Source organism: Phascolarctos cinereus, unplaced genomic scaffold, assembly GCF_003287225.1.
Source record: "Phascolarctos cinereus isolate Bilbo 61053 unplaced genomic scaffold, phaCin_HiC Scaffold_2;HRSCAF=192, whole genome shotgun sequence".
Lineage (NCBI taxonomy): Eukaryota > Metazoa > Chordata > Mammalia > Diprotodontia > Phascolarctidae > Phascolarctos > Phascolarctos cinereus.
Window position 1 is genome coordinate 49,207,683 of NW_027555625.1, and position 25,460 is coordinate 49,233,142.

At 42.6% G+C, this 25,460-nt stretch overlaps 1 protein-coding gene across 1 annotated transcript in view; it reads right to left on the bottom strand.

Annotated features, from left to right (window-relative positions):
* Positions 1 to 25,460, bottom strand: part of TANGO6 (transport and golgi organization 6 homolog) — a 207,676-nt gene that overhangs the window by 121,774 nt on the left and 60,442 nt on the right. The window contains 3 exon segments of the mRNA XM_020989092.2: positions 10,228 to 10,285; positions 12,530 to 13,084; positions 24,170 to 24,304. Of these exon segments, the coding sequence (XP_020844751.1) occupies positions 10,228 to 10,285; positions 12,530 to 13,084; positions 24,170 to 24,304 (748 nt within the window).

Genomic DNA, 25,460 nt, shown 5'->3' on the forward strand with positions numbered 1-25,460 from the left:
TAATTTCTTGAAAGATGATGTCTAGGCTCTTTTTTTGATCATGGCTTTCAGATAGTCCAATAATTTTTAAATTCTCTCTCCTGGATCTATTTTCCAGGTCAGTTGTTTTTCCAATGAGATATTTCACATTGTTTTCTAATTTTTCATTCTTTTGGATTTGTTTTACAGTGTCTTGATTTCTCATAAAGTCACTGTCTTCCAATTGCTCTATTCTAATTTTTAAGGAAGTATTTTCTTCAGTAATCTTTTGGACTTCCTTTTCCATTTGGCCAATTTTTCTTTTTAGGGCATTTTCTCCTCATTGGCTTTTTGGACCTCTTTTGCCATTTGGGTTAGGCTGTTTTTTAAGGTGTTATTTTCTTCAGTATTTTTTTGGGTCTCCTTTAGCAAGCTGTTGACTTGTTTTTCATGATTTTCTTGCATCACTCTCATTTCTCTTCCCAGTTTTTCCTCTACTTCCCTTACTTGCTTCTCAAAATCCCTTTTGAGCTCTTCCAAGGCCTGGGACTGATTCATATTTTTCTTGGAGGCTTTGGATGTAGGAGCTTTGATTTTTGTCTTCTTCTGGTTGTATATTTTGATCTTCTTTTCACCAAAGTAAGATAATATAGTCTGACTCTTTTTGCTGCTTGCTCATGATCCCGCCAATTACTTGAGTTTTAAACTCTTTGTTAAGGTAAGAGTCTGCTTCCAATGTGGAGAGTGTACTGTCCCAAGCTTCAGGGGTTTGTGTAGCTGTTTTCAGAGATACTTGTAGGGACCTGTAAATTTTCAGTTCTTCCAAGGTGGTATGATAAGGGGCGAGGTGTTTACTCCTTTCCTGGCCTGTGACCACAAGTATTCCTTTCTGTCCCGTAACTGTGAGGAGGGGTTTCTCTCCACAGCCACTACAAGCTCCACCACGCCAGCGCTCCTCCTCACCCCAGCACTGCCGCCCAGAACTGTGACCCAGATCCACACATGGGCAAAGCAAGAGATTCCTGCCTCAGCACTGGCAAAGAGATCCCTGCAGTCCCTCTCTGATCAGCCACTGGATTCCCCCTCAGTCTGTGGGCCGGAAGCTCGGGAAGCAGCTGCCCCCCCAGGGCCACTCTTGGGGAATGGAGCTGAAACCCGCCTTCCTCTCTGACCACCGACAGAAACAGACTTTTCCCACTGACCTTCTAAGTTGTCTTTGGCATTCTGGATTGAGGAGTCTGGAAACCTCCACAGCTGCCTGAGATTCAGTCCTCTGAGGCCCGCTCCAGGTTTGCTGCGGCCTGCCCGCCCACGCCGAGCTGTGCTATGCTCCCAGCCCGGCGTGATACACCTTTCTGATCAATCATCCAGGTTGTCTTGGGCTGGAAATTTGTTTCACTCTGTCTTTTTGTGGGTTCTGCTGCTTCAGAATTTGTTTAGAGCCATTTTTTATGAGTATTTGGAGGGGTTTGGGGGACAGCTCAAGCAAGTCACTGCTTTCACTCTGCCATCTTGGCTCCGCCCCCCCATGGAATTGTTTTGATAACCAACGGGTACTACCAATGACCTGACCCCAGGGGCACTTTAGGAGGTACTGGCCAGATGAACAATTCTATTACAGAACTGGCCTAAATGTGGAGAAGGTTAATTATTCAAAACAATATGACGAAATTCTCCAAATCTGAGTAACTTTTTTTTTTCTGAGTAACTTCTAAAGGAAGAACATACCTTTTTGGGGGATCCTTGAACACAGTGTAACAGGAATACCATAGAATTGCTTAGTCAGCTGTGCACACAGGCAAAGGACAGCACCTTTTTACACACACACACACACACACACACACACACACACACACACACTCTCAGAAGTAAAAAGGGCACCCTTGCAATGCTTAACATAAAAGTTTCTAAAGCACCATCTTTTGGTTTTAAGGTCAAGTGTGTAGAATCCACAGAGACCCCTGGTTGAGGGGTGAGTTCCTTCAAACTTCTCCTCAGGGGGTTCTGTAAAAATGGTTTTCCCACAAAATATCTAACAATGGAATGTGAAGGAGGTGAAAGAGAAACATGGAATCTAGGGACAAGCATTTGGCAAAGCATCATCCATTTCCCTTGAAGTAAAAGAGAAGACGGTCCACGGAACGCTGACGTCGGCACGTGGAGACGGCATAGAAGCTGGGTCAGCTAGGGCCTCCATGGATCTGTGGATGGCAAGGAAGACCGCTATGGAGTGGGGGGAGGGCATCAAGTCAGATGTCCCTTCTTGGTTTTTCCAAGGCTTGCTTCTCTGTCACGCGGCTCCTCCACAGCTCTTCTGGACTCCTTAATCCTCGTCATGATTTCTTTTCTCCTTCTCCTTTTTTTACTCCTCAATAAGTTGTCTTTTGTTACCCAAGCTATTCCTTGCACACTCACTGTGCTTACTCTACCTCAGCAAACATTTCCAAAGATCCTGAGTCAGGGAGAGGAATACCAAAGCAACAAACACTCCAGTCCTCTACAGAAAAATTCTTAGAATTTAGCAGGAAGGGGAACAAAGACGAGAGGAGAGATTAAGTATGTGAGTCAATATATAAACTAATGAACACAAAAGAAAGGGAAGGACTCATTTGAGAGTGACTGTGTCTAAAGCAGTCATGCAAAGGGAATTCTTACATAACTGTGACCTTAGACAAGTCACTTTTTCCTCTTTTGATCTGTTTCCTCATCTATGAGAGGAACAGAGTAAAAGATCTACAAGAATTCTTCCAGTTCTAACTTTCTGTGATTCTGTGAATTGAAAACTACATTTATACAGGGATCAGTCCTCAGACAAGTTACAGATCAAATCCATCATTTACTCATTCGTAATCCGAAGTCCAAAAGAAATGAGTCAAAGCAAAAAAGAATTAGGGGGAAAAACAACTATAGTTCCGATTACTAGAAACAAGGTCTGGGTCACACCATAACCAAGGCTGTCTGTCACTCAGCCAACAGCTGGGGAATTTTCAGCTCAATTTTCCTGTCCCTCTTCACCTCAATTTCTTCATTCACTGTAAACATTAAAGTTCCATATAAGTGCGAGCTGTTTTTAATCATATTGTAGCCTAAAGAAAATAAGCTAGTTCTCAACTATCCACAGTGAAAAACAATTAGAACATAGATAATGAAAATTCATAGAAATTGTTTTAAAAACTTCATTTCTTCAATTTTTCTCTCTCTCATATATACACACACCACATATATTCTTATAAGTCCACATACGCGTGTACATATATGTTCTATCACCAACAGGCTTCCCAGGTTCCAAGATGATATAATACAGATGCAAATATATACATTAATTCAATAGACACAATTGTGGTTGAGCTATCAATAAATAGAACAGCTCATTGTTTCTTAGAAAGCTAGGTGGAGCAGTGGATGTAGAGTTAGGAAGGCCTGAGTTCAGATCCTGCCTCAGATACTTCCTACCTGTGTGACCCTAGACAAGTCACTTAACCTCTCTCTGCCTCAGTTTCCTCCTCTGTAAAATAGAGATAACAACAGCCCCTACCTCCCAGGGCTATTGTGAATATCAAATGAAATCTTTGTACAGCACTTTCCAAACCTTAAAGTACTACACAACACTAGTTGCTGTCTCTAGGTCCAGTGGGTTAGATTCGATAGCAAATTCATCTCAGCAAATATTAGTCTGGAATCTGTGTGCAGGACACTCAAGCCAGACTGCAACGGTCCTTGCCATGAGAAGCTGATGATGGGGTGGGGAGGTAGAGTGGAACAGCATGGACATAAATAATTGTGAGACACAGCAGAATGTGATATGGGGGAAAGAGAGATCCTGGCAGAGAGTTTTAGGAAAATTAGAGGAGGGAATGATCAATTTCAGCTACCGGGATCTGTGCAGGCTTAATGGATGAGGTGACAATTGAGCTGCCTTGAGGGAAGAAAAGGATTTCAGGAGGCAGAAATAAAACACAAGTGGAGTGGAGTTGGGCTGCCATCTTGGTTTCCTCTTTTCTAAATGGTAACCAAGAAGAGAAAAACAGGTGGATAGGGTTAGAGTTATGTTGCCTTGTTCTCCTGCCATCTGCAGTATGAGAAACTCCAATAAAAATTCAAAGTATTAAATCAATTAAAAGAAGGATACAGTCTGTTTCACAGAGAGCCACTTATTTAGGCTACTTTGAGAAGAAAAGTTAAAAATAAAATAAAAACCATTAAACAAACTATCATTTCTAAAATAGATGCTACATGAATCACAACATGGTAAACCTTGTGGTGTGGGATCATTTACAAGGGGTGGGCCTTGTGAGGTTGTGAGACCAAATCATTAGATCTGCCTCTGGCAGGTTTTAGTCATCTTCAGGTGGGTGGAAGTGATAGAACAACTACCATTAACAGGGCCGGGTACCAGGTAGGAAACTCCTGCTCCATCTTTTTTATTAGAAATTCACCCAGGGCATTAGTCCCTAAGTATATGTTACAGGTACCTAAAACACCAAGTAGCTTCAAACTGTCCATCTTGGAGAGTGGAGGGCCAAAACTCCAGGCCCTCCATCAACCCAATTAGCTAGTAAATGACTGGTACACAGGCATATGCTTTGTTACAACTCTAAACTCTAAAAACTTGGATGCCCAAGCCATGGGCTAATCATTAAAGAAGCAAATGATGATGGGCAACAAATATCATCTCCCGGTTGGGGTGACCTGCCACCATGTCAGGAGCCTCTACTCCCAGAAATCAACAGGTAGTATCTCCTCAGCCTTTAAGTTTCTTAGAAAGGAAACCAAATGGGCCAATGGATTCCAGGCATTTTAGATTTTCATTTCATCTGCAAGGTCAGGCCTCCCTGAGCATAGGACCTTTTCCTGGTCATCTCTATACTACTGATCTCCTCCCTCTTTTTCGAAATCTCTTCCCTTGGTTCTCTATTCCTCCATCATTTATTACTTACAATGATTATTCATCTTCTTTAATGTTCCCTCCTTCTCCCATACCTAAACCATGGTAACCCTAGATTAGTCTAGTCCTGGCTCTCTGCCCTTTCCCTTCTACCTTCTATCAGTCACTCAACTTCTCAACTACCATCTCTATGCAAATTATCCTCAAATCACACCAAGACCCATTTTCTCAAAGCAATTTTGAACATGAAATTTGTGTGAAGAGTAAATTTTACTAAGAACACAGGGAACCAGAGGCCCGCCCGTTCACTCTCTCTTTCTTGATACTTTCTTCTCTCTAGGTTTTCAGGACACTCCTCTCTCCTGGTTCTCCTCTGACCTACCTGACCACTCCTTCTCAGTCTCCTTTGCTGGATCTTACTTCAGACTATGCCTTTTAACCATAGGTGTCCCACAGAGGTCTGTCTTGGCCTTCTCTTCATCTTCCTCCATACTACTTCACTTGGGAATCTCATCAGCTCCCATGGAATTAATTACTATCTTTACGCTAATGATTCTCAGATCTATCTTCCCTGCCCCAATCTCTCTGCTGCCCTCCAATCCTGCATCTCCAGTTGCCTTTCAGACATCTCCAACTGGATGTCCAGTAGAAAGCTTAATCTCAATATGTCTAAAATTGAACTCATTATCTTTCTCCCTAAATCCTCCCCCCTCTTACCTTCTCTGTGACTGTAGAAGGCAACACCATCCTGCCATCCCTCAGACTCACAACCTAGGAGTCATCCTGGCCTGCCTGCTATCTCTCATTCTCCCCCTCCTCAATTATCAAATTTGCTGTCAAGGCCCCTAGCTTTGGTTTCACCTTTGTAACAGCTCTTGAATATGCCCGTTCCCTCCTCTGACACTGCCTCCACCCCAGGGCAAGCCCTCACCCCCTCACACCTGGACTACTGCCATGGTTGTCAGTGGGCTACCTACCACATGTCTCTTCTCACTCCAGTTCATCCTCCATTCAGCCACTAATGTGATTTTCCTAAAGCCCCGGTCTGACTATGTCACCCCCCTACTCAATAGATTCCAGGGGCTCCCTATTGCCTCTGGGAACAACTACAAAATCCTCTGCTTGGTATTCAAAGCCATTCAGAACCCAGCCCCCTCTTACACCTTACCCCCCACCACATATTCTTCCATCCAGTGACACTGGTCTCCTGGTTATTCCATTAAAGACCCTCCATCTCTTGGCTCTGGACATTCTCTCTGGTTGTTCTCCCATACCTAGAATTCTCTTCCTCCTCTGTTCTGAGTACTGATTTCCCAGGCTTCCTTTAAGTCCCAACTAAAATCCTACCTTCTGTGGGTGGTCTTCCAACTCCTCCTAATTCTTGTGCCTTCCCTCAGTCAATTATTTCCTATGTATCTCGTAAGTAGATTGCTTTGTAAATATTTGTTTGCATATTATCTCCCCCATTAAATTGCAAGGTCCTTGAAAGCAGGGACTGTCTTTGGCCTCTTTTTGTATCCTTGGCCTTTACCATAGTGCCAGGCAGGTACTTAAGCAATGGTGATTGATTGATTGTATATCTGACCATAAGACATTAGCCTATCTAGGCCTAACAGGGTGACAGAATGCCCATGATAAGGTCTACCAAATAAAAAGTGGTCAAATGATTTCTCACTCTGCAATAGATCTAAAAGGGCAGCACAAATCACTACTATTGCTCTGCAATCCCAGAATAGTGACAAAGCAAGGAGAAATTAGTGTAAATGTAAGCTTTCTACCAAAGACAAGTTTCAACCACCCAGCTCATTCTAGGTCCTGACCAGCTTTTAACTAGTACATTGTTTATATCCTTTTTTTTTTCTTTTTTTGGTGAGGCGATAGGGATTAAGTGACTTGCCCAGGGTCAAACAGGTAGTAAATGTTGTTTTTTTCCTTTATAAAAGTTAACAAAAACGGGCAGCTAGGTGGCGCAGTGGATAAAGCACCAGCCCTAAAGTCAAGAGGACCTGAGTTCAAATCCGAATTCAGACCAAACACTTGACACCTACTAGCTGTGTGACCCTGGGCAAGTCACTTAAGCCCAACTGCCTAAAAAACAAACAAACAAAAAGTTAACAAATAATACTAGCAGAAGGAAAGATTAATAACCACGAAGGTAAAAGGCACCCTGGGGAAGAAAAATCACAGAAACTTAAAACATACCTGACTTTAAGAATGAGGTGTTAACTTTTTTTAAAAGGTCATGATATACTGGGGAGAAAAACAAATGAAAGTATATTTTGTAGGCCCTCTTAGATAAAGCCCTCACTGTGCTGTGCCCTCTCCTAAGGCCCCTAACGGAAGATTAAAGTTCAGGCAGTATGGGCACACAAACTAATGGGAAGGTGGAGAATAAGAAATGGATTCAGGAGACCAAATGACTAAACAGTCAAAACATCCAATCAATGGGGAAAAAAAAGGACTGTAAGATTTGAACGTCTTTGGCCTGAAAAGAAATCTGAGAAATGGATTAATACTATTCAGGTGTCTGCGAGGACACTGTATAAAGACATCACATACAGACAAGTCTCCAAACAATGAACAGACTGTGCTCCAAAAGTTTCCATAGAAACCATGTTATACACAGTGGTTAGGCTCCTAGGCTGGCCCATTAAAGCCACTTTAACCTATGAGGCACCTGAAATATAACACTATGCCCATAGTACTACAGAATTTAACTATCACCACCATGAAATTTCTATGAGAAAGTGGATCCAAATCCCAGTTTGAGATGTTAGACAGGTAGTCTTTCCCCCTATCATAGACGAAGGAGGCCCCCTAGTTCTCCCACGGACTGGACCTAGGGAGCTGATGGAGCCTCCCTGAATTTGGAGGGGGGAGTCCTCCCCCCTTTGTAAGCCCCTGGAATCTTCTCCAAGCTAGCTTTCTATCAGCTCTTTTCCTTTTTTCTTCCAAGAGCACCAGGTGTCTGCTTTCCTTCCTCTCCCCCCACCCCCACCTCCTACTGCTTGCAATCAAGATTTCCCTCACTAGCTGAATGAGGTACAAAACAGATTATAATCTGAGAGCTTCTCCTCAATCCTTTCTGGGTTGCCATTCCCCCATAAGAGACGTGGGTGAGTTAGTATAAGCTGGTCAGAGGTATGAGTTGTTGATATTGCTGCTGAACTGTGTAAATAGGCTTGATCTAGTGACTTATTAAACAATTAAGTACAAAGAAAGCCTTCTTTATTACTGTAAGACACTGAAGGAGATGGTAGAATTTACTCCTCTGTAGTCCTTCTGAAATTATTGTTGAAATAATTTAAGGAGAGTGTCTTATACACTAACATGGTCCCTAACTTTACAGTATTATGTATATTTTTCTCAGAGGGACAATAATGGCACCAAAGGGAATAAAAATGGGAAAAGTAGCCAAACTGGACCAAGTATACACAAAGAAAGTCCATGCAGGAGAAGATAACTGTGAGACAATTGTGCTAACAGATCAATATGAGAAGTAGCTGAAGGAGGGTAAGCTATATAAAGCATGGAATGAATTTTGGACCTCATGAATACCAAAAAATGAAGACTGGGAAAAAACATCAATGACTACTGATGCATCTGCCAGCTCTCTCATCTACAGAAAACTGTTATGCGATTCCTTTTATACATAAATACACATTAGCAGGGAAGGAGGCAGGCTTTTGTAATCAATGTTCACCAAAGGACTATGTCTTTGCCATTTCACACCTGACTGCCTAGAATATAAGATCCCATTGTGTTAACTTTTTTGATTATAAAAAAACATTCTATTTAGTAGAGCAAAATGTTGCCTTAAAGACTCTTTTGGAACAAGGTTTATCCCATCTATACATCAAAATAATTCAAGATTCCTTAAAAGAAATAAAACAAAAATAATCTCATTCATTGCCCTTTCGATCATAAATATCAGGAGAGGTATAAAACTGGGTTTAGCTTGCAAAGTGTGTTCAGTAATCGATGATGGAGAAGATCCAGAGCAGAGTGCAAGTTGAAGAGGGATTATCTACGGACGGTGGCGTCCTCCAGATGTTCCTGTTTGTGGATAACATTGTACCAGCAGATGAAGCAACTGCTTGCAGTGTTTTACCCAAATAACTTGTCTCCACCATTAGCTCAGAAATCCTTGTATAGGAATATCTGACAATTCTATTCTTCTGGTTAGCACTCTAAGTTGAATCAGTGAGTTGATTAGTGGAGATTAAGTTTTTTATTTCTGTTCTTTCATGTCTATATGTGTGTATATATATGCATATATACATAATGTGCACACACATATACACGTATATACATACATCATACACATATAGTGGACCTTTAAATTAATTAGTTATGAATCTAGTTGTGCTCCAGCTAACCCAGAGAAAATTCCTTTCTTAGCTAGCTGCTCAAAAACAAGGAAAGATTTTCAGCAATTTTTTGAAACAAATGTCTACTTATATATAATTAAAGAAGAAACACAATTATTCTGAAAAAAAACAATGAAGCACTGGAACAATTCAGAGTCTCCTGGATGAGACTTACAGCCACTCAGAATTTAAGTTTGGACTAATCATCCATCCACACAGAATGACCAACTGGATGAAGAATACCCACTGCCCAGTTTTGACATACATTTAGAAGGGCAACCTGTATCTGGGACAAAAAGGGCTGAGGGACAACAAGTTGGGCCTGGAACTGAACAGGAGAAGAGAGGGCTGAATTGCCTTTGGGAAATTACAAAGCTCCATCAATGACCCCAAACTTCCCACGGAAACAAAAGTTCATCTTTGAAATACTAATATTCTACCCATGTGGGATTTTGCTGTATGAGTGAGACATGAAATATTGCCTCTGGAAGAATTAAAAATGAGTATCACACAGAAAGGAACGGAGAGAAACATAATGGGTGAGAGCAGGCTGCAAAATATAACCACTGAAGAACTTGTAGGATAAAGAGAAAAAGATGTCAGCATGGAAACACATGACAGGAAGAGAAGATGGGTAAGGAATGACAGGTGTACAGCCAAAGCCCTCCACTGATACCCTCTTAACATCAAGAAAAACGCAGGAAGGCTTCCAGCACACTGGGCAGACCCCTGTAGGGGGATCTGGGAGGACATGGACCAGAGAAGCAGCCACAGAATAGGCATGATAGAGGGGCTGCTGCCTACTTCACTGGAGAGAACACATCCATTAGAGTACTCAAGTAAAAGGGAGTGTCGCCTACTTGGCAGGAGGAAGTCTACGGTATGATGGATAAACTATGGAACTATGAGCCTATGAACACAAAACTCTTGGCAAACACAAATTCTTGAAAATATGAACAAAACACCAGAGGAAATATAATAATAATAAAATGCCTTTTACCAGGACTAACTTACCTTGAATAGCAGACAAATACACAAAGGTGTCTTCATGCTCCATATTCTCTAAAAATACCTGAAATCACAAAACACAGCAGCCTTAATGTACAAAGAACAGGCAAAACTTATGAGACCTATACCAGCCATTTCAACACAATGATTAGTTTTCTTTTATTCACTTATGTATTTATTTATTTATTTGTTTGTTTGTTTGTTCATTTGTTAGTTCATTCATTCATTCATTCATTCATTCATTTTTGCTAGGCAATGGGGTTAAGTGACTTGCCCAGGGTCACCCAGCTAGTAAATGTCAAGTGTCTGAGGCCGGATTTGAACTCAAGTCCTCCTAGGGCTAGTTTTCTTCTTTTTCTCTTTTCTAGACAATGGGTCCAGGAAGTCTATAAAAGTTCTAGAGCATTGTAAAATAAACAAAATGCAAGTTTGGAGTCCAATTTTTAAATTTAATAAACAAAAGCTCTCCCACCTTCCTTTGTTAGCAAGATAACCCATTTCTGGTTCTGGAGCAGGAAAAACAAAACTGTCTGGAGTGGAAGGTAAGCCCTTTGAGGCCAGACACAGTGTGCTCCGCGCCCCTGGTATTTGGCACAGGTGGGCACTTAATAATTTGTTGAAATGAATGAAATCACTGGTGATGCCATTACATATTGATAGGAAAGTGACAGTAAAACAGACAAAGGAATAAAGTCATCAGTACTGTGACACTGTCATCACCGGTGGCAGCTGAGCTCATGACAAGTGGAGACATTTTGTTTCATGCTTATCCCAAAGGAGCTGAGAAGAATGTTATCAGCTTTGAGTGACAGAATGTTACCTGCACTTTCTTGGTCGAAACGCTTAAAAAGGTGACCAGTTTCTGACTAACACTAGTTAGTACTAATGTGATTCTTAGCCCCATGGGAAGGTAAATGGAAGAGGGACATATGTTGCCAGGGAAACACTCAGCAAAGAAGACAATTGGGTTGTGTCCCTAAACTAACAAATGCACAATTCAAAGTCACTTTTTCTCCCCCTGATTGGTGAGGGACTGTGAGGGGCACGCCCTCCAGCCTCCAGAGCATCACAGATCCCCTGGATGATGAGATCAGGGACAACACAGGACACTTCCCAGCTCTGTCCCACACTGCTCCAAAGAGCAGGGGCGTGAAAGGGGGCAGGAGGGCCGTAGAAGGGGCAATTTTTATTCACAGCAAAAGGTTTTATTAAAATTAGAGTCATCTATCACAAAAGGGTCTCCCCTTGCCTGTGCACTTCTGCTCCTGCTGTCTGTCCGGAACACCCTTTCTCTTCACCTTCCAAATCCTAACTCCTCCTTCCAAATTTCCAAAGCCTAGAGTCAACAGCACTGATGCTCCGGAGCATTTGTTACCTAGTCTACACATGTGGACACTATGACTGAGTTTAACTGAACTGCCTCACTCTCTAATAAGGCAGTAGGGCACAAAGACTAGTGAGCTAGTCCGACAGTTAGGAAGAGCTGGGTTCAAGTCCAGCCTGTGGCACATCTAGGTTGTATGACCCCGGGCAGGTCACCTAAACACTCATTGGCATAGGCAACTCTCTAAGATCACAGGCTGAAGAACAGCAGCCAATCTGCCTTGGGAAGGGGAGTTAGTTCCCTATGCCAACAAAGTCACAAGTCCAGTTTAAAAAAAAAAAAGAATTATCAAACTGGCTCGTGTGTGTAGGTCTTAGTTCCACAATTATAAGCCTGTCAAAAGCATGTCATCTGTCTGCTATGAGAGCCTAACATAAAAGACACCACAGAGGATCTATCCAACCCCAAAAGGAGGTGCTGGGTCAGTCTTACAGCAGGAAGATGCCGTAACAGATGGGAAAGCCCAGTGAAGTCCTTGTGTCCCCAAATATTAAGAGAACCAAAGGGAGGTCTCCATTGCACTGACTGGAATCTATATGGAGGATCCATGGGACAACACGACCAAGAGCTACCCAGGATCAAAGGGATTTCCATTTGTATCCCATACTGATGAAGTAAGAAGCCCACCCAAGTGTCCAGTCCAAGTTCAGTGGGACAGTCAATCAATCCTTGTCGAAATGAAACCTTTCCCAATTTCCCCAATTTCTTAGTGCTTTCTCCCTCTTCAGTTTACTGTGCTATCCTCCTTGCTTACATGCTGTGGCTCCCCAAGCCCCTTCAGAATGGAGGGCACTTGAGGACGAAGGCCTATTCTTTTGGACTGGCCCATAGTAAGTGCTTAATAAATGTTTGTGGAATTCAACTGAAGTGGTTTTCAAGCCACCCTCCCCTGCCTGGATGGTTTCTAGAGTGTGCTCTGCTCACCTTCAGAAGCTTCTCCTGGGTCTTAAGTGCCTGGGGAGCTCTTTGTTCTATCCAGCAGGAAAGGGTCCTCAAGGCAGCAGCCCGTGTTGGAATTTCAGGGTCGTAGGCTGACAAGAGAACCTCCTGAAACTGTTCTGGGGTGGCGCATCTGGGCCTCCGGTTTGCACTGGAACTCTCGGCCGAGACGCGCTGCTGCCTGGGGCTCACTCCTTGGGCCTCGGGGGACGTGGGTGGAGCGGCAGAGGGGCTCTCTGTGTGGCTGGCTTTCTCGCGCTGGGGCTGCTGGTCCGACTGTGTCTGGACCACATCAACCTCAGAACTACTCTGAGGTTTGATATGAGGCTGTCCCTCCGTCCTGCCCCCTCCTGGATCTTTGGTCTTCACTGTGGCTTCCGCAGCCGCGCTGACTGCATCAGTGGAGAAGGCACCGTGGGTACAGATGGTGATGCGGAGATCGGTGGCAAGTTCTTGAATGACAGGCTCTGGGTACGTGCAGGACACCTCTTCTAGCAGAGGCACCAGCTTCTTCAGGACATCAAAGTCACTTGATTTCAACTACAAAAAACCAATCAAACAAACCCAAATGAACCCAACCAGAATTAACAGACAGCCCGGTAAAGATGAGACTTGTATGCTAAACACTGGCTGATTAAAATGTAAGAAAATCAGGCTTAGAAGGGGCGAAGAGATTCCTCACATTTAGTTTCCTGATTCCAGCTTGGTTCTCTATCCAACCCATCCTGTACAGAGTGACAGTCATTTTACTTACTATCGAAGGCAAGGGTAAGGATTACAACAGCTTGCATTCTCTGAAGAAACACTGTTCCTTAATCTCATATTTTTTAGCAATAAAACATGGTGTACTAAAGGGAAAAGAAAATAATGGAGACACATGATAAGAGGTGTGATAGGAGGGCCTGGAAGTTGAACCTTCATAGGTTTGGGGCCTTTTAAATCACATTATTCATCAAGACTTGCTATGCCCTAAGCACAGGTGCCATTTTGAGGGCAGATTTGTGGTAGAATTCCACTGCAGACCTTTCTCAGATTACTTCTGCCAACACCATGAGGTGGTGGTGCTCATGGTGGTGGTTGTCCTTCGTTCTTGAGAAAGACCAAAATGACATCACTATTAGAGTCAAATTTCGGTGCGTCAGACTGTGGCTGATCAGACCAATACGAGCTCGGAATGCTCTACCCACAGGCTGGGCACGGATAGTCCACCTGGACATTTGGAGCGGATTCTCTAAATCTGCACACCTTGCGTTCCTTTCCAGCTACTTCAATTTTGCTTTGCTCACAGAGCATAGCACGTTCTATTAAACCAGTATAACAACTGATAAAAGGATGTAACTTGCCCCTCCCCCTCCAGTGCTAAGATTGCTGCTAAAGGATCCAGACTAGAAGCTTTTATAATTTGGGGGAGGGGCTTCATGTGTAAAACAACTGACAAAGCTGATGTTAGAAAAATCCAGAAAAATAAAAGGGATAAAAATGCATATTGTAGGATAATATGGGTATTCCTTGGGGACAGGACGATTTTTCTGGACTATAAAACTAGAAAAAAAGCCTTCAAAAATAATATTGTTACTCTCACCATGCCAAATTTTTATTTCTGTCTAAGCATTCACTCATAACCTTGGTTTCTCCTCAAGCAACTAAAGTAGAAATATTAGATCTATCTACAGCCTACACAGTCTCACATTACTTCTTTTCCTTTTTCAAATTTAAAAAATTCTAAACAGCAAAAAAGAAGCATTTTCCATATATACAGCAGAACACACACAAAAAACCATATTGCATAGGAAACTGAATTTCCATTTCATATCACTTGCTTTTTTAAAAAGGTAATAATAATTACAACGTTACTTTCAAAACTGTACGTACAGCTTGTCTGTGCTTCCTTCTCAACTCCCTTCTGTTGGCTTTTCTGAATTTCTGAAATGTGTCAATGGCCCTCTTTTTTTGGTATTACTATTTCTAACTCACTCTTAATCCTTCTCCAATTAAAAACAGAAAAAGGAGGAGGGAAAAAGCAAAATGAATCCACACAGTGGCCATGTACAAAAATGTATGTCTCTTTCCACACCTAAGTCCATTCATCGCCTCTCTGTCAGGAGGTGGGTGACATAGTTCATCACAGTCACTGAAGACAGAGCTGGTGACTGCATTTAGCACAGATCTTAAGTCTTTCAAAGTTGTTTTTTCTTTATAATGTTGTTGTCCTAGTACAAAACGTGCTCCTGGTTCTGCCTTCACTATGTTCAGCAGGATTCTTACAGCACAATAATCCTCCGTGACATTGCTATACCACCATTTGTCCAGCCATTCCCCAATGGATGGGTACTCCCTTAGTTTCCAATTAATTTCTTTTTTTTCCTTTTAATCCTCCCCTCCAAGGTTACCATGTTTATTTTGCTTGAGACTCTTCCCTTCTCGGTATTATCCTCCCTCCTGGTAATTTTCATTTCAGAATTTCTTTTAGGAAATGATTAGTAGGTTCTTTCTACTTTTACTTTGACCTCTGGTTCTAAGTGATCTGGGCAGTTTTCACTTATGATTTCTTGGAATATGGTATCCACACCTTTTCTTTGTTCACAGTTTCAGTTTCCAGCAAGTCCAGATGATTCTTACATTATCTCTCCTTGACCTGTTTTCCAGGTCAGTTTTTTTTTCTTTAATAGGAGATAACTTAATGTTTTCTTCTAGTTTGTTTTCAGTCTTTTGATTTTGTTCTAATATTCCTTGCTGTTTGTTCCCTAATTTTCAGAGAGTCTGTTACTTGGGTAAGCTTTATCACTTTCTTCCTTGACCTTTCTGGTCTTAGGACAGAGTACTAGGTACCTCTGGGCACCATGGCTCTCCTGGTATGAGGGCTACCATGCTTGGTGGGTCACTCCTGCTACTGGTCACTCTCACAGTGGTTTTTCAACTAGTCTGGGGCTTTCTTGGACAAGCTTTCCCTGCCTCCAGAAACAGAACCTTGAAGGCTACATGTATTCCTGGTCCTTTCTAAGGTTGCACCAGGAGGCTGCCTGTACCGGGGCTGGCTTTACTGGTGGTCTCTCTTCTACTGCCCAAGGGCATCAGCTACCTATTTGTGCAGTTCTCAAGAGGAAGAAGTCACCCACTGCTAGTTATAAATAATATACACTTTCAGCATTGCACAACTAGATTTTTCGCTATGTGAAAGGAAAGGGAGCAGTAAATGGAATAAGCCCAGAGGCTTGGAAAAGAATTTAGGCGCTGATTACTTATCACAAATCATGCTCTAATTCTGGATAGGAATTTGGAGTAGAAATAAACCCTAACTAAAAAATGAGAACGGTCAGGCACAAGGCAGTCAAAGCGAGACAGAGAATCCCTGGGGGCTTACTTTCCATCCTCTCTGCTCTCACAACTTCTCCGGCACAGATCTCGTAACCAAATCTTGGAATTTTTCTGACACCCACTGCAGATGGAAGGGACTGTTTGCCAATGGGTGACAGGTCCCCTTTTTATTCGGCTGCTGCTGCTCTTGCATTTTCAAGTGGGAGAGAGGAGCAGAGCCACTGTAGCCCAGATAGAATGCCCATCTGCCCTATCTCCTGTTAGGAAGCCTGGTGGGAAAGCTGCAATACTGGGGTTGTTTTTTTTTTTAAAATCTTCTCATTTTTAAATCAGTTCAAAAATTTAAAGTTGGAATAAATAATCTCTAAAGATGCTTCCAGCAACAAAACAACTTATGCTTCAGAAATATTTGCCTTTATTCTCTATAGTCTCTTTTTCTAGAATTAATTATTTTTCTTTAAAGATTTAGCTGAGAGGGCAGCTAAGTGGCACAGTGGATAGAGCGCTGGCCCTGGAGTCAGGAGGACCTGAGTTCAAATCCGGCCTCAGACACATAACACTTACTAGCTGTGTGACCTTGGGCAAGTCACTTAACCTCATTGCCTAACCCCTCCCCCCCCCCAAAAAAAGATTTAGCTGATACTTGTTCACCGTCTTATTTATATTGGGGCAAAGAACTGATTTCAGTGCTTAGCACAGTGCCTGGCCCATAATAAGCCCTTAAGAAATGCTAGTGGACTGACTGACTGATTTGCTAATGGGACTTGTACATTATAATCTACAGGACCAGAAAAGAAGAGTCTACACTTTATGGTGAGCTACAAAAAAAGAACAACATAGGGGCAGCTAGGTGGCACAGTGGATAGAGCACTGGCCCTGGAGTCAGGAGGACCCGAGTTCAAATCTGGCCTCAGACACATAACACTTACTTAGCTGTGTGACTCTGGGCAAGTCACTCAACCTCAATTTTCTCACCTAAAAAAAAAAGAGCAATATAGCAGGAAGAGTGACAGATTTTATTTTTTTAAATAATTATACTTTTTTTAATTTTTGAGCTCCTAATTAGCTCCCTCTCACCCTTCCCCCCATCCACTGAGAAGGCAAGCAATATGATACCAACCATACATGTGAAGTCATGAAAAATATATTTCCATATTAGTCATGCTGCCAAAAAAAAAGGCAAGAAAAATAAAGAAAGTTAAAAAGTATGCTTTGATCTGTACTCAGAGTTCATCAGCTCGTTCTCTGGAGGTGGACAGCATTTTTCGTTGTGGGTTCTTTGGAATTGTCTGGGATCGTTGCATTGGTTAGAGTAGCTAAGTCTTTCACAGCTGACCATCATTACAATGTTGCTGTTACTGTGTATGATGTTCTCCTGGTTCTGCTCCCTTCACTTTGCATCAGTTCAGATAAGTCTTCCCAAGTTTTTCTGAAACCATCCTGCTCATCATTTCTTAAAGCACAATAGTATTCCATCATAACCACGTGCCACAACTTGTTCAGCTATTCCCCAATTGATAGTTATACCTCACATTTACAATTCTATCCCACCACAAAAAGAGCTGCTATAAGTATGTTTGTGCCTGTGGATCCTTTTCCTCTTTCCTTGATCTCTCTGATGTACAGACCTATTAGTGACATTACTGGATCAGAAGGTATACATAGCTTATAGCCCTTGGAGTATGGTTTCAAGTTGTTCTCCAGAATGGTTGGCCCAGTAAGAGTGATAGATTTTAGCAGTCATCATGGATACATTTTTATCAATGAACACATTCTAAGACAGATGGTGGTGTTGGTCAGTTGTGTCCAACTCTTGGTGACCCCATTTGGGGTTTTCTTGGCAAAGATGCTGGAGTGATATGCCATTTCCTTCTGCAGCTCATTTTACAGATGAGGAACTGAGGCAAACAGGGTGAAGTGACTTGCCTAGGGTCACACAACTAGTAAGTGTCTGAGGCACAGGAAAAAAATGAAGCTAGATTGACCAACAGGGCGTAACCTCAGGACACAGGATAGAACAGAACAGAATAGAAAGAAAATGAGTTTTTATAATGAATGGCATTTGGGGAAATAACCTTCAAATCTGTGCCAAACAAGTAAAGACTTAAGGACTGACTGGTGCCTGGTAAGGAGGCATCTTTTCGTAGCTCTGGAAGATATTAAGACAATTGTGCCAAGCACTTACAGTGATATGAAACATATAAAAATCTACCTCAACCTAAGAGTTAACAGAATTAGGACTCCACCAGGAGTTTGGAAAGACAATGACTAGTGGACGCTTGTTCCAATGAACAAGCAGTTCACTACAACCTAAGAGACTGATGAGGCTCCCTCAGAATCTTTTCTATCAGATGGATCGCCTACACGGATGCTTAGCATTGCTCACCGTCCCATATGGATAACCTGTAATCAGTATGAGATCTAATACACAGAGACACCAGACATTTGTCCATGGAATAGCTGAAATTTTTTAAGGGACAGGTAGGAAATAATAATGATTTGCTACCCTTACAAACTTCACATGGTAGTGTTGTACCCTAAAAATATTCCCAATCTGCTCTATGGTGTAATTCTGGTCTGGTGTAAAAGGACAGGGTACATACTTACTCTAGGGAAGAACTGATCAGCCACCAGGAATCTGTTGAGCATAACAACTTCTAGGAGTGAATTAATGCAAGGAATGGCTTTTAGGAAAAAACCAATAAGATTCTGATCTGAACAGTGGGCATAAGAGCCAGGCAAAATGCTTTGCTCCCCTAAATTTGAGCACTATTTTGGTAGCCTCATGTGAGGATGGAATAGCTGTCCATTTAGTAGCTAGCATTGATATCTCCCTTCCCACGCACCAGGCACGGTGCTAAGTGCTTTACAAAGATCACCTCATCTGGTCCTCACAACAACTCAGACTGCTCTAGTCACTGTGCCATATCAAGCAACTATGTACTTACTACCTATACATACGGATGTGTGTTTCTGTACATACAGTATACATGTATATATAATATACACATACACACAGCACAAATGGTACGTGATCCCCACTGCTTAACACAGTGCCTGGCACGCAGCAGGCACTTAATAAATTTTGACTGACTTACATGAATGCATATATGTAACCTATTAAAATTCTTACTTTTTTTAGGAAGGGAGGAGGGGAGAGAGAGGGAGAAAATTTGGAACTCAAAAACTTTTAAAAATGAATGTTAAAAATTATTTTCACGTGATTGAAAAAAATAAAATACTATTATAAAAATTAATGTTGACTGATTGTCTGATCTCAGAGGGAAGGCACTATTAGCCAGGGAAGCCAGGAGGCAGAAGTAAGGAGACATTCCTTCCAGCCATGGGGCTCAGACAATGAAAATACCTGGAAAGTCTTATTCAAGGAGCAGCAAAAAAGGTCAGTGTTGCTGGATTCCTCAGTACATGGAAGAGAGAAAAATGTAAGAAGCCTGGAAAGGTAGGAAGGGGCCAGGTTCTGATGGGAAGGAAGCTTACAATATTGTCCCCTGACCTTTCTCACCATTAACCTGTCAAAGTACCTGAAATGCACATAATTAATCATTCTCTTAACGTAGAACATTAAAAATCCTTGTTACAAATGCAAATGCTACTGAACCCATTAATCTATTATGACATGAATGTCTCAGTTTATCAAATTAGCTTTAGTCACCTAGGTACTAGGGACAGGGAACGGGACAGGTAAGCATATTTACGGAACAAGGAAAACTCCACAGATGTTCTCCTAAAGGAGAAATAGTCAGGTACCTAAGGCTACAGGGACCCTTGGCAGCTCAGAGCAGCACATCACTTAGGAGTCATGGAGACACAGCCTTGACATTAGCATTAAGCAAGACACAGTACCAACCAGCCCTTGGGTGTGGCGATGGAGGAGCATGCAGAAACTCTGTTTATGAGGCGTCAGACAGTGGATGCCCAGGAGGAGGGTTGGCGGGTGTCACAGGGAAGGGCTGGTTGCAGTGGCTGGCTGAGGACAGGATTGGGTGAGCTCAGACAGGAGAGAAAGTACATGTCAGCCTGGCTGGCAGGGAGCAGAGAGTCAGTGAGGACAGGGCAGGAAGCAATGATGAGCCACTAATGAGCTTCTCTGCATCAGGCAGCTTCTGTATGCCAGGGACGGCAAGCAGCCCCAGGGATGAGTGCAGAGGGGTCCTGACGTGGATTGGGAAGCTCTGAGGAGCCCTGCTGAGGGGGGATACACAGAGACAGGCATCAGTATCTAGGACTGGCTGAACCGACCAACTGGGCAAGGGGAATCTCGTGAGATCTTGGGAGCAGAGACAAGGAAGACTGCACTCACTTGGTACTTTGGCCAAGGGACGGCCCTGCCCTTGAGAAGATTAACTGGGAGTTCAGAGTGTTCTACTTAGTAACTACCTTCTCCAAATTCTGATTTTCAACTTAACTGAATAAATATAGAAAGGAAAAAGAAAAATCTCAAAGTCTGAAAAGAGCAAAAGAGTAATATATAACAACTAAATAACTTTAAAACAAAAGTGTTCAAATTGGCAAACAAAAATCAATCCCTCTTTAACCTAATGGTAAACACACACACACACACACACACACACACACACACACACACACACATTCCAAAAATACAACAAACAAGGCAAAATACCCCATAATTTTGTCATTCTCTAAATTGTGTGCATATTCCATGCATGACTCTGGGAACTCTGAAACAGAAGCCCCTAAAATGAAAGATTAAATGGGCCAATTCTCCAGGAAAACTATAAAGCAAAGAATGCTGAGCAATGAAAAGAAGGCCTGGCCCCAACAGTCACTCTACAAGCATTTACCAGCAGCTTACTCTGTGCCCTGGGGATACAAAGAAAGGCCCAAGCATAGTCCCTGCCCTGAAGAAGCTCAAGTTCTAACAGTGGCAAGAACACGCAATAACCATGTACAGACACGCTATGTGCATGCATGCACGCACACGCACGCACACACGCGCGCACACACACACACACACACACACACACACACACACACACACACATCCCGTTGAGCTTCTTTTCCATTTTTACTATATAGACACGCACATCTATTTTCCTCTCTCTCTTTCCATGAGAAGGCCCTAACGGCAAGAGCGAGGCAGGGCTTCTGCAGAAGGTGAGATGTGAGCAGAGGTCAGGAGTCTGAGGTGAGGAGGAAGGGCACTTCAACCACACAGGAAGCTGGAGTGGGGGAGGGAATGTTGTGTGTGAGGAACAGAAAAGGGCCAGTGAAGCAGGCTCAGGGCACACGCAGGGGATGGGACCCGAAAGGGGAGAAGGGGCCAGGTTGTGAAGGGCTTTAAATGCCAAACAGAGGAGCTGCTATTTGATCCTGAAGGTAATAGGGAGCCATTGGAGTTTCTTGAGTAGGGGAATAAAATGGTCAGACATGCGTTTCAGGAGAATCACTCTGGCAGCTGAGTGGAGGAAGGATGAAAGAGAAAAACTGATGCAGTCCCTTTTTTCAATAGGACAAAGTATAGGGAAATACTTGAACAGGTTCTCACCAATGAAATGGATTCTCTCCCTATCTCCAGCTGCTTGTTCTCTTCAAGACTGCACCGCTCTTCCTGGATCTCACATCCCCTCTTCCACCCCCGACCTCCACTAGAAGTGGTTCTTTCCTACCCGATGTCGTCCATCCCTGTTTGAGCTCAGCTACGTCATTTATCACATCCTAACTCGAGTTACCATTATCTGCATGTGTTTCATTCTCTTTTCATTCTTTTCAGCTGTCTGGCTACCGTCCCCTAAAGACCAACAAGGTTTACTGTCTGCCCTCCACGCCCACAGGCTTTGCCATCTAACCGGCTAATACACCCTAAAGATGCCCAGGCCTTCCTATCTGCCCCTTAAGGACTGCCCTGCCTTTCCACTTGACATGCAGTCGATCTTCCTGTGTGTGTTGTCTTCCCCCAGTTAGAATGCAATGTCCTGGAAAACAGAGACTCCCCCTTTTGCATTTGTATCCCTGACTTTTGGCACAATGCTTGCCATGCAGTAAAATGCTTTTCATTCATTCCTCTAACAAACTGTCAGTGCTTTGAGGATGGAGACTACATCATTTTTCATCTTTGAATCTCTAGTACCTAGTAGAAGCCACTGCATACAGTAGGTGGCTAATAAATGCTTACTGAACTAAACTGAAGCAAATCCTAATATTTCAAAAATCAGAATGTTCAAAAATGAATATCATTTCATTGACAAAAGGCCTCATGTTGATTACTGAGTTTATTCCAGTACAGTCTGGAACACAGTCAGATGTACAATCACTTGCATTAAAATGCCTCCTCACAGCTGGGTCCTAGCCTATACAAATACGTAATTAACTGATCACTCACACTCCTAGGCATCTTAAAGGCACACTCATCCTTGAAAGTAGCTGGAAACAAAGCAACTACATTATACCGAATGTGATAATAGCCCCAGTGTTCAGCTGGGGCTCTTCAAAGTAAGAAGCCAGCAGCCCAGGAGGGTCAGTATCTTTGGTTGAAGCTGTCTCTGGACAGCAGTGACAGGAATAGGAAGTGGGTTCTAGATGGGCCCCAGAGCAACTGCTATTAAGGTATATACCCAACCAATGCAGAACCAAGCTTCTAAATCTGACGGACAGTTAAATAACAGCAAAATAAATCCTATCTATAGAGCTGTTTAGGGTTTACAAAGGGCTTTCCTTAAAAAATATCTGTCAGATCTGTGGATAAAACAAAGAAGAATATAGAAGGTGAAATAAATAATTTTAATTACATTAAATTTTGAAACTTTCTACACAAACAAAACCAAATGCAGCCAAAGTTAGAAGGAAAGTAGGAAACTGGAGGGGGGGGATTTACAGTGAGTTTCTCTGATCAAGATCTCATTTCTCAAAAATATAGGGAACTGAGACAAAATTATAAAAATAAGAACCATTTCCCAATTGATAAATGGTCGAGGGATATGGACAGGCAGTTTTCAGAAGAAGAAATCAACGTTATCAATGGTCATGAAAAAATGCTCTAAATCACTAATAATTAGTGAAATGTAAATTAGAACAACTCTGAGGTACCACCTCCCACCCAGAAGATTGGCTAATGTGACAGAAAAGGAAAATGACAAATGCTGGAGGTGATATGGAAAAGAAAGGATGCTAATGCACAGCTGGTGGAGTTGTGAAGTAGTCCAACCATTCTGGCAAATGATTTGAAACTAGGCCCAAAAGGATATAAAACTATGCATACCCTTTAACCCAGCAACACCACTACTAGGTCTGTATCCCAAAGACATCAAAGAAAAGGGAAAAGGACCTATTTGCACAAAAATATTTATAGCAGCTCTTTTTGTGGTGGCAAAGATTTGGAAATTGAGGGAATGCCCATCAACTGGGAAATGGCTGAACAAGTTGTGGCATATGACTATGATGAAATACTACTGTGCTATAAGAAATGATGAGCAGGCAGATTTATATGAACTGATGCAAACTGAAGTGAGCAGAACCAGGTGAACACTGTACACAGTGACAACAGTATCGGCACGATGATCAGCAGGTAAACGCATATATTTCTTGATTTTATTTATTTTTCTTGTTTTGTTTTTTTTTTAACTCCCACAACCTGACTAATGTGGAAGTACGTTTTGTTGACTTCATATGTATAATGGATATCGCATTGGTTGCCTTCTCAATGGGTGGGGGAGGGTGGGAGGAAGAAAGAAAATTTGGAACTGAAAATAAAAAAAAAACAAACCCTAGAAAACAAAGTACTTTCCTCACAACAACTCTGGGAAGTACAGGTATTATTGTTCCTATCTCAGAGAGAGAGGTGGGGCCTAGCTCTAAGGTTTCACTGGTATAGGGAACTTTCTCTACTAGGTCAAGTGACCTGCCCAGGATAACAAAGACAGGATATGAGAGAGGCAGGACCTTGGCCCCAATCTTCCTCGTTTGTCTACAATGCCAAACTGTCCCTTAACAGCTGAGGAAACTGAGGCTGAAAAGTTAAGTGATTTTACCACAAGTCAAGAATGTCTTACCCGGCATTCAACCCTCCAGTCTTTGGATTTCAAATTGTTCTGCCCTCTTTAGGTGGAAGTTTGAGATCAAATGAAGTCTCCAAGAAACAGGAGGGATTCCTTATTCTCTGAACTTGTAGGAAATTCTTTGGAGAGTCGGGATTGTTTATCCAAGTCACATAGGATGCCCCTCTCCCCCAAAAAATGTCCATTCCCAATTCTAGTGAGGGTAGGAGAGTAAGTCATATCTTTCCTCCCTCCCCTTTTGCCTCCAAATAAAGCTATCCTAATTTGTGCGACTTACCTGAACAGCACCTCCCAAAATGGCAGCCACCAGTCCCATCGACATACTCAAAGTCTGTGCTTCCACAACACTCTCTGACTCCTGCGTTAAGCTGAGACAAGCTCTCTTCAATGTGGCTGCTACAAATTCCACCACCTGCCACAGAAGAGGAATTTAAAACCACGGGCTGGTTAAAAAAATATTCCTGAAACTCAAGTTAAAAAAAAAAAAGGCTGCTACAGACCTACTAAACGTCGTGAAGCACAAGAGAGTACGCAGAACAGTTAAGACCAATCGAGACAAGGGACCATCGGCAGAAGGACGTAAGACGTCAGGGGCAGGTCAGCAAGCGCTCATTAAGCAATTATTCTGCGCCAGCAAGTGCGTTACCAGAGTGGGGCTGCTGCTGGGCTATCAACAACAGTTACTACAAAAGGACCCCGGCACAACGTGAGAGTACACACCAGCAATACCTTATTTTTATGTAACACTTTAAACTCTGTCAAATTTAACATACAGAGCAGTTACCTCTTTTGCTGCCTCGTCAATTTTACCAAGAAATTCCAAGTAGAAGATGAACATATCTGCCTGTTAGCTCAGGCGATATCACACATCAACTTCATTAGCAAAACCCCCTTCAAGTGTGTCTGGACCCTAATGTCCTCAAGGTGTCACGACAAAGAATCAACATGATACAATTCTGATCAAAGAAAGCCCATTCACAGGTTTGTGGGTACCCTAGGGTCCTCAACATATAAAACAGAAGATTAATCCTTAAAAAAAAAAGCAATAAAAAAGAGCAGACCAGTGTTAGATAAACCAAGAAGACAAATCCCTGGAGGAAAGACACAATCAGTCAGTTTTGTTATTCCCTCCACCTCCAAACAGGTAAAGGGACTCCACAGCTTGTTAACATGGAAGTGGGATGTTGGCGGGAGATGGCCGGCTCAGTGGCGTGAGGTGGAACAGAGGAGTACATCACAGGAAATAAGGACACTGAGAAATTGGGAAGCAGAGATATTCGAGGAAGCATTATTGTGTATGTTAAAGTCCCCTACACTGAAGTCAGGAGTCAGGGAGGAGAAAAGTACTAAGCCAGGCACTGAGCTCATTGACTAAGGAAAGAATATCCTAGAGGCAGAAGAATAATGACCACCGGGATATGGACTGGGTAATGAATTTGGACAGCACGAACCTCGAGGAGGAGGGATGATGCTGAGTGATGTGACAGAGGGAGGGTCTGGAAGAGACACTGAAAGCAAGGAGGATGCTCATCCCCTGCGATGACCAGTAAGTCCGGGGGGTCCATGAG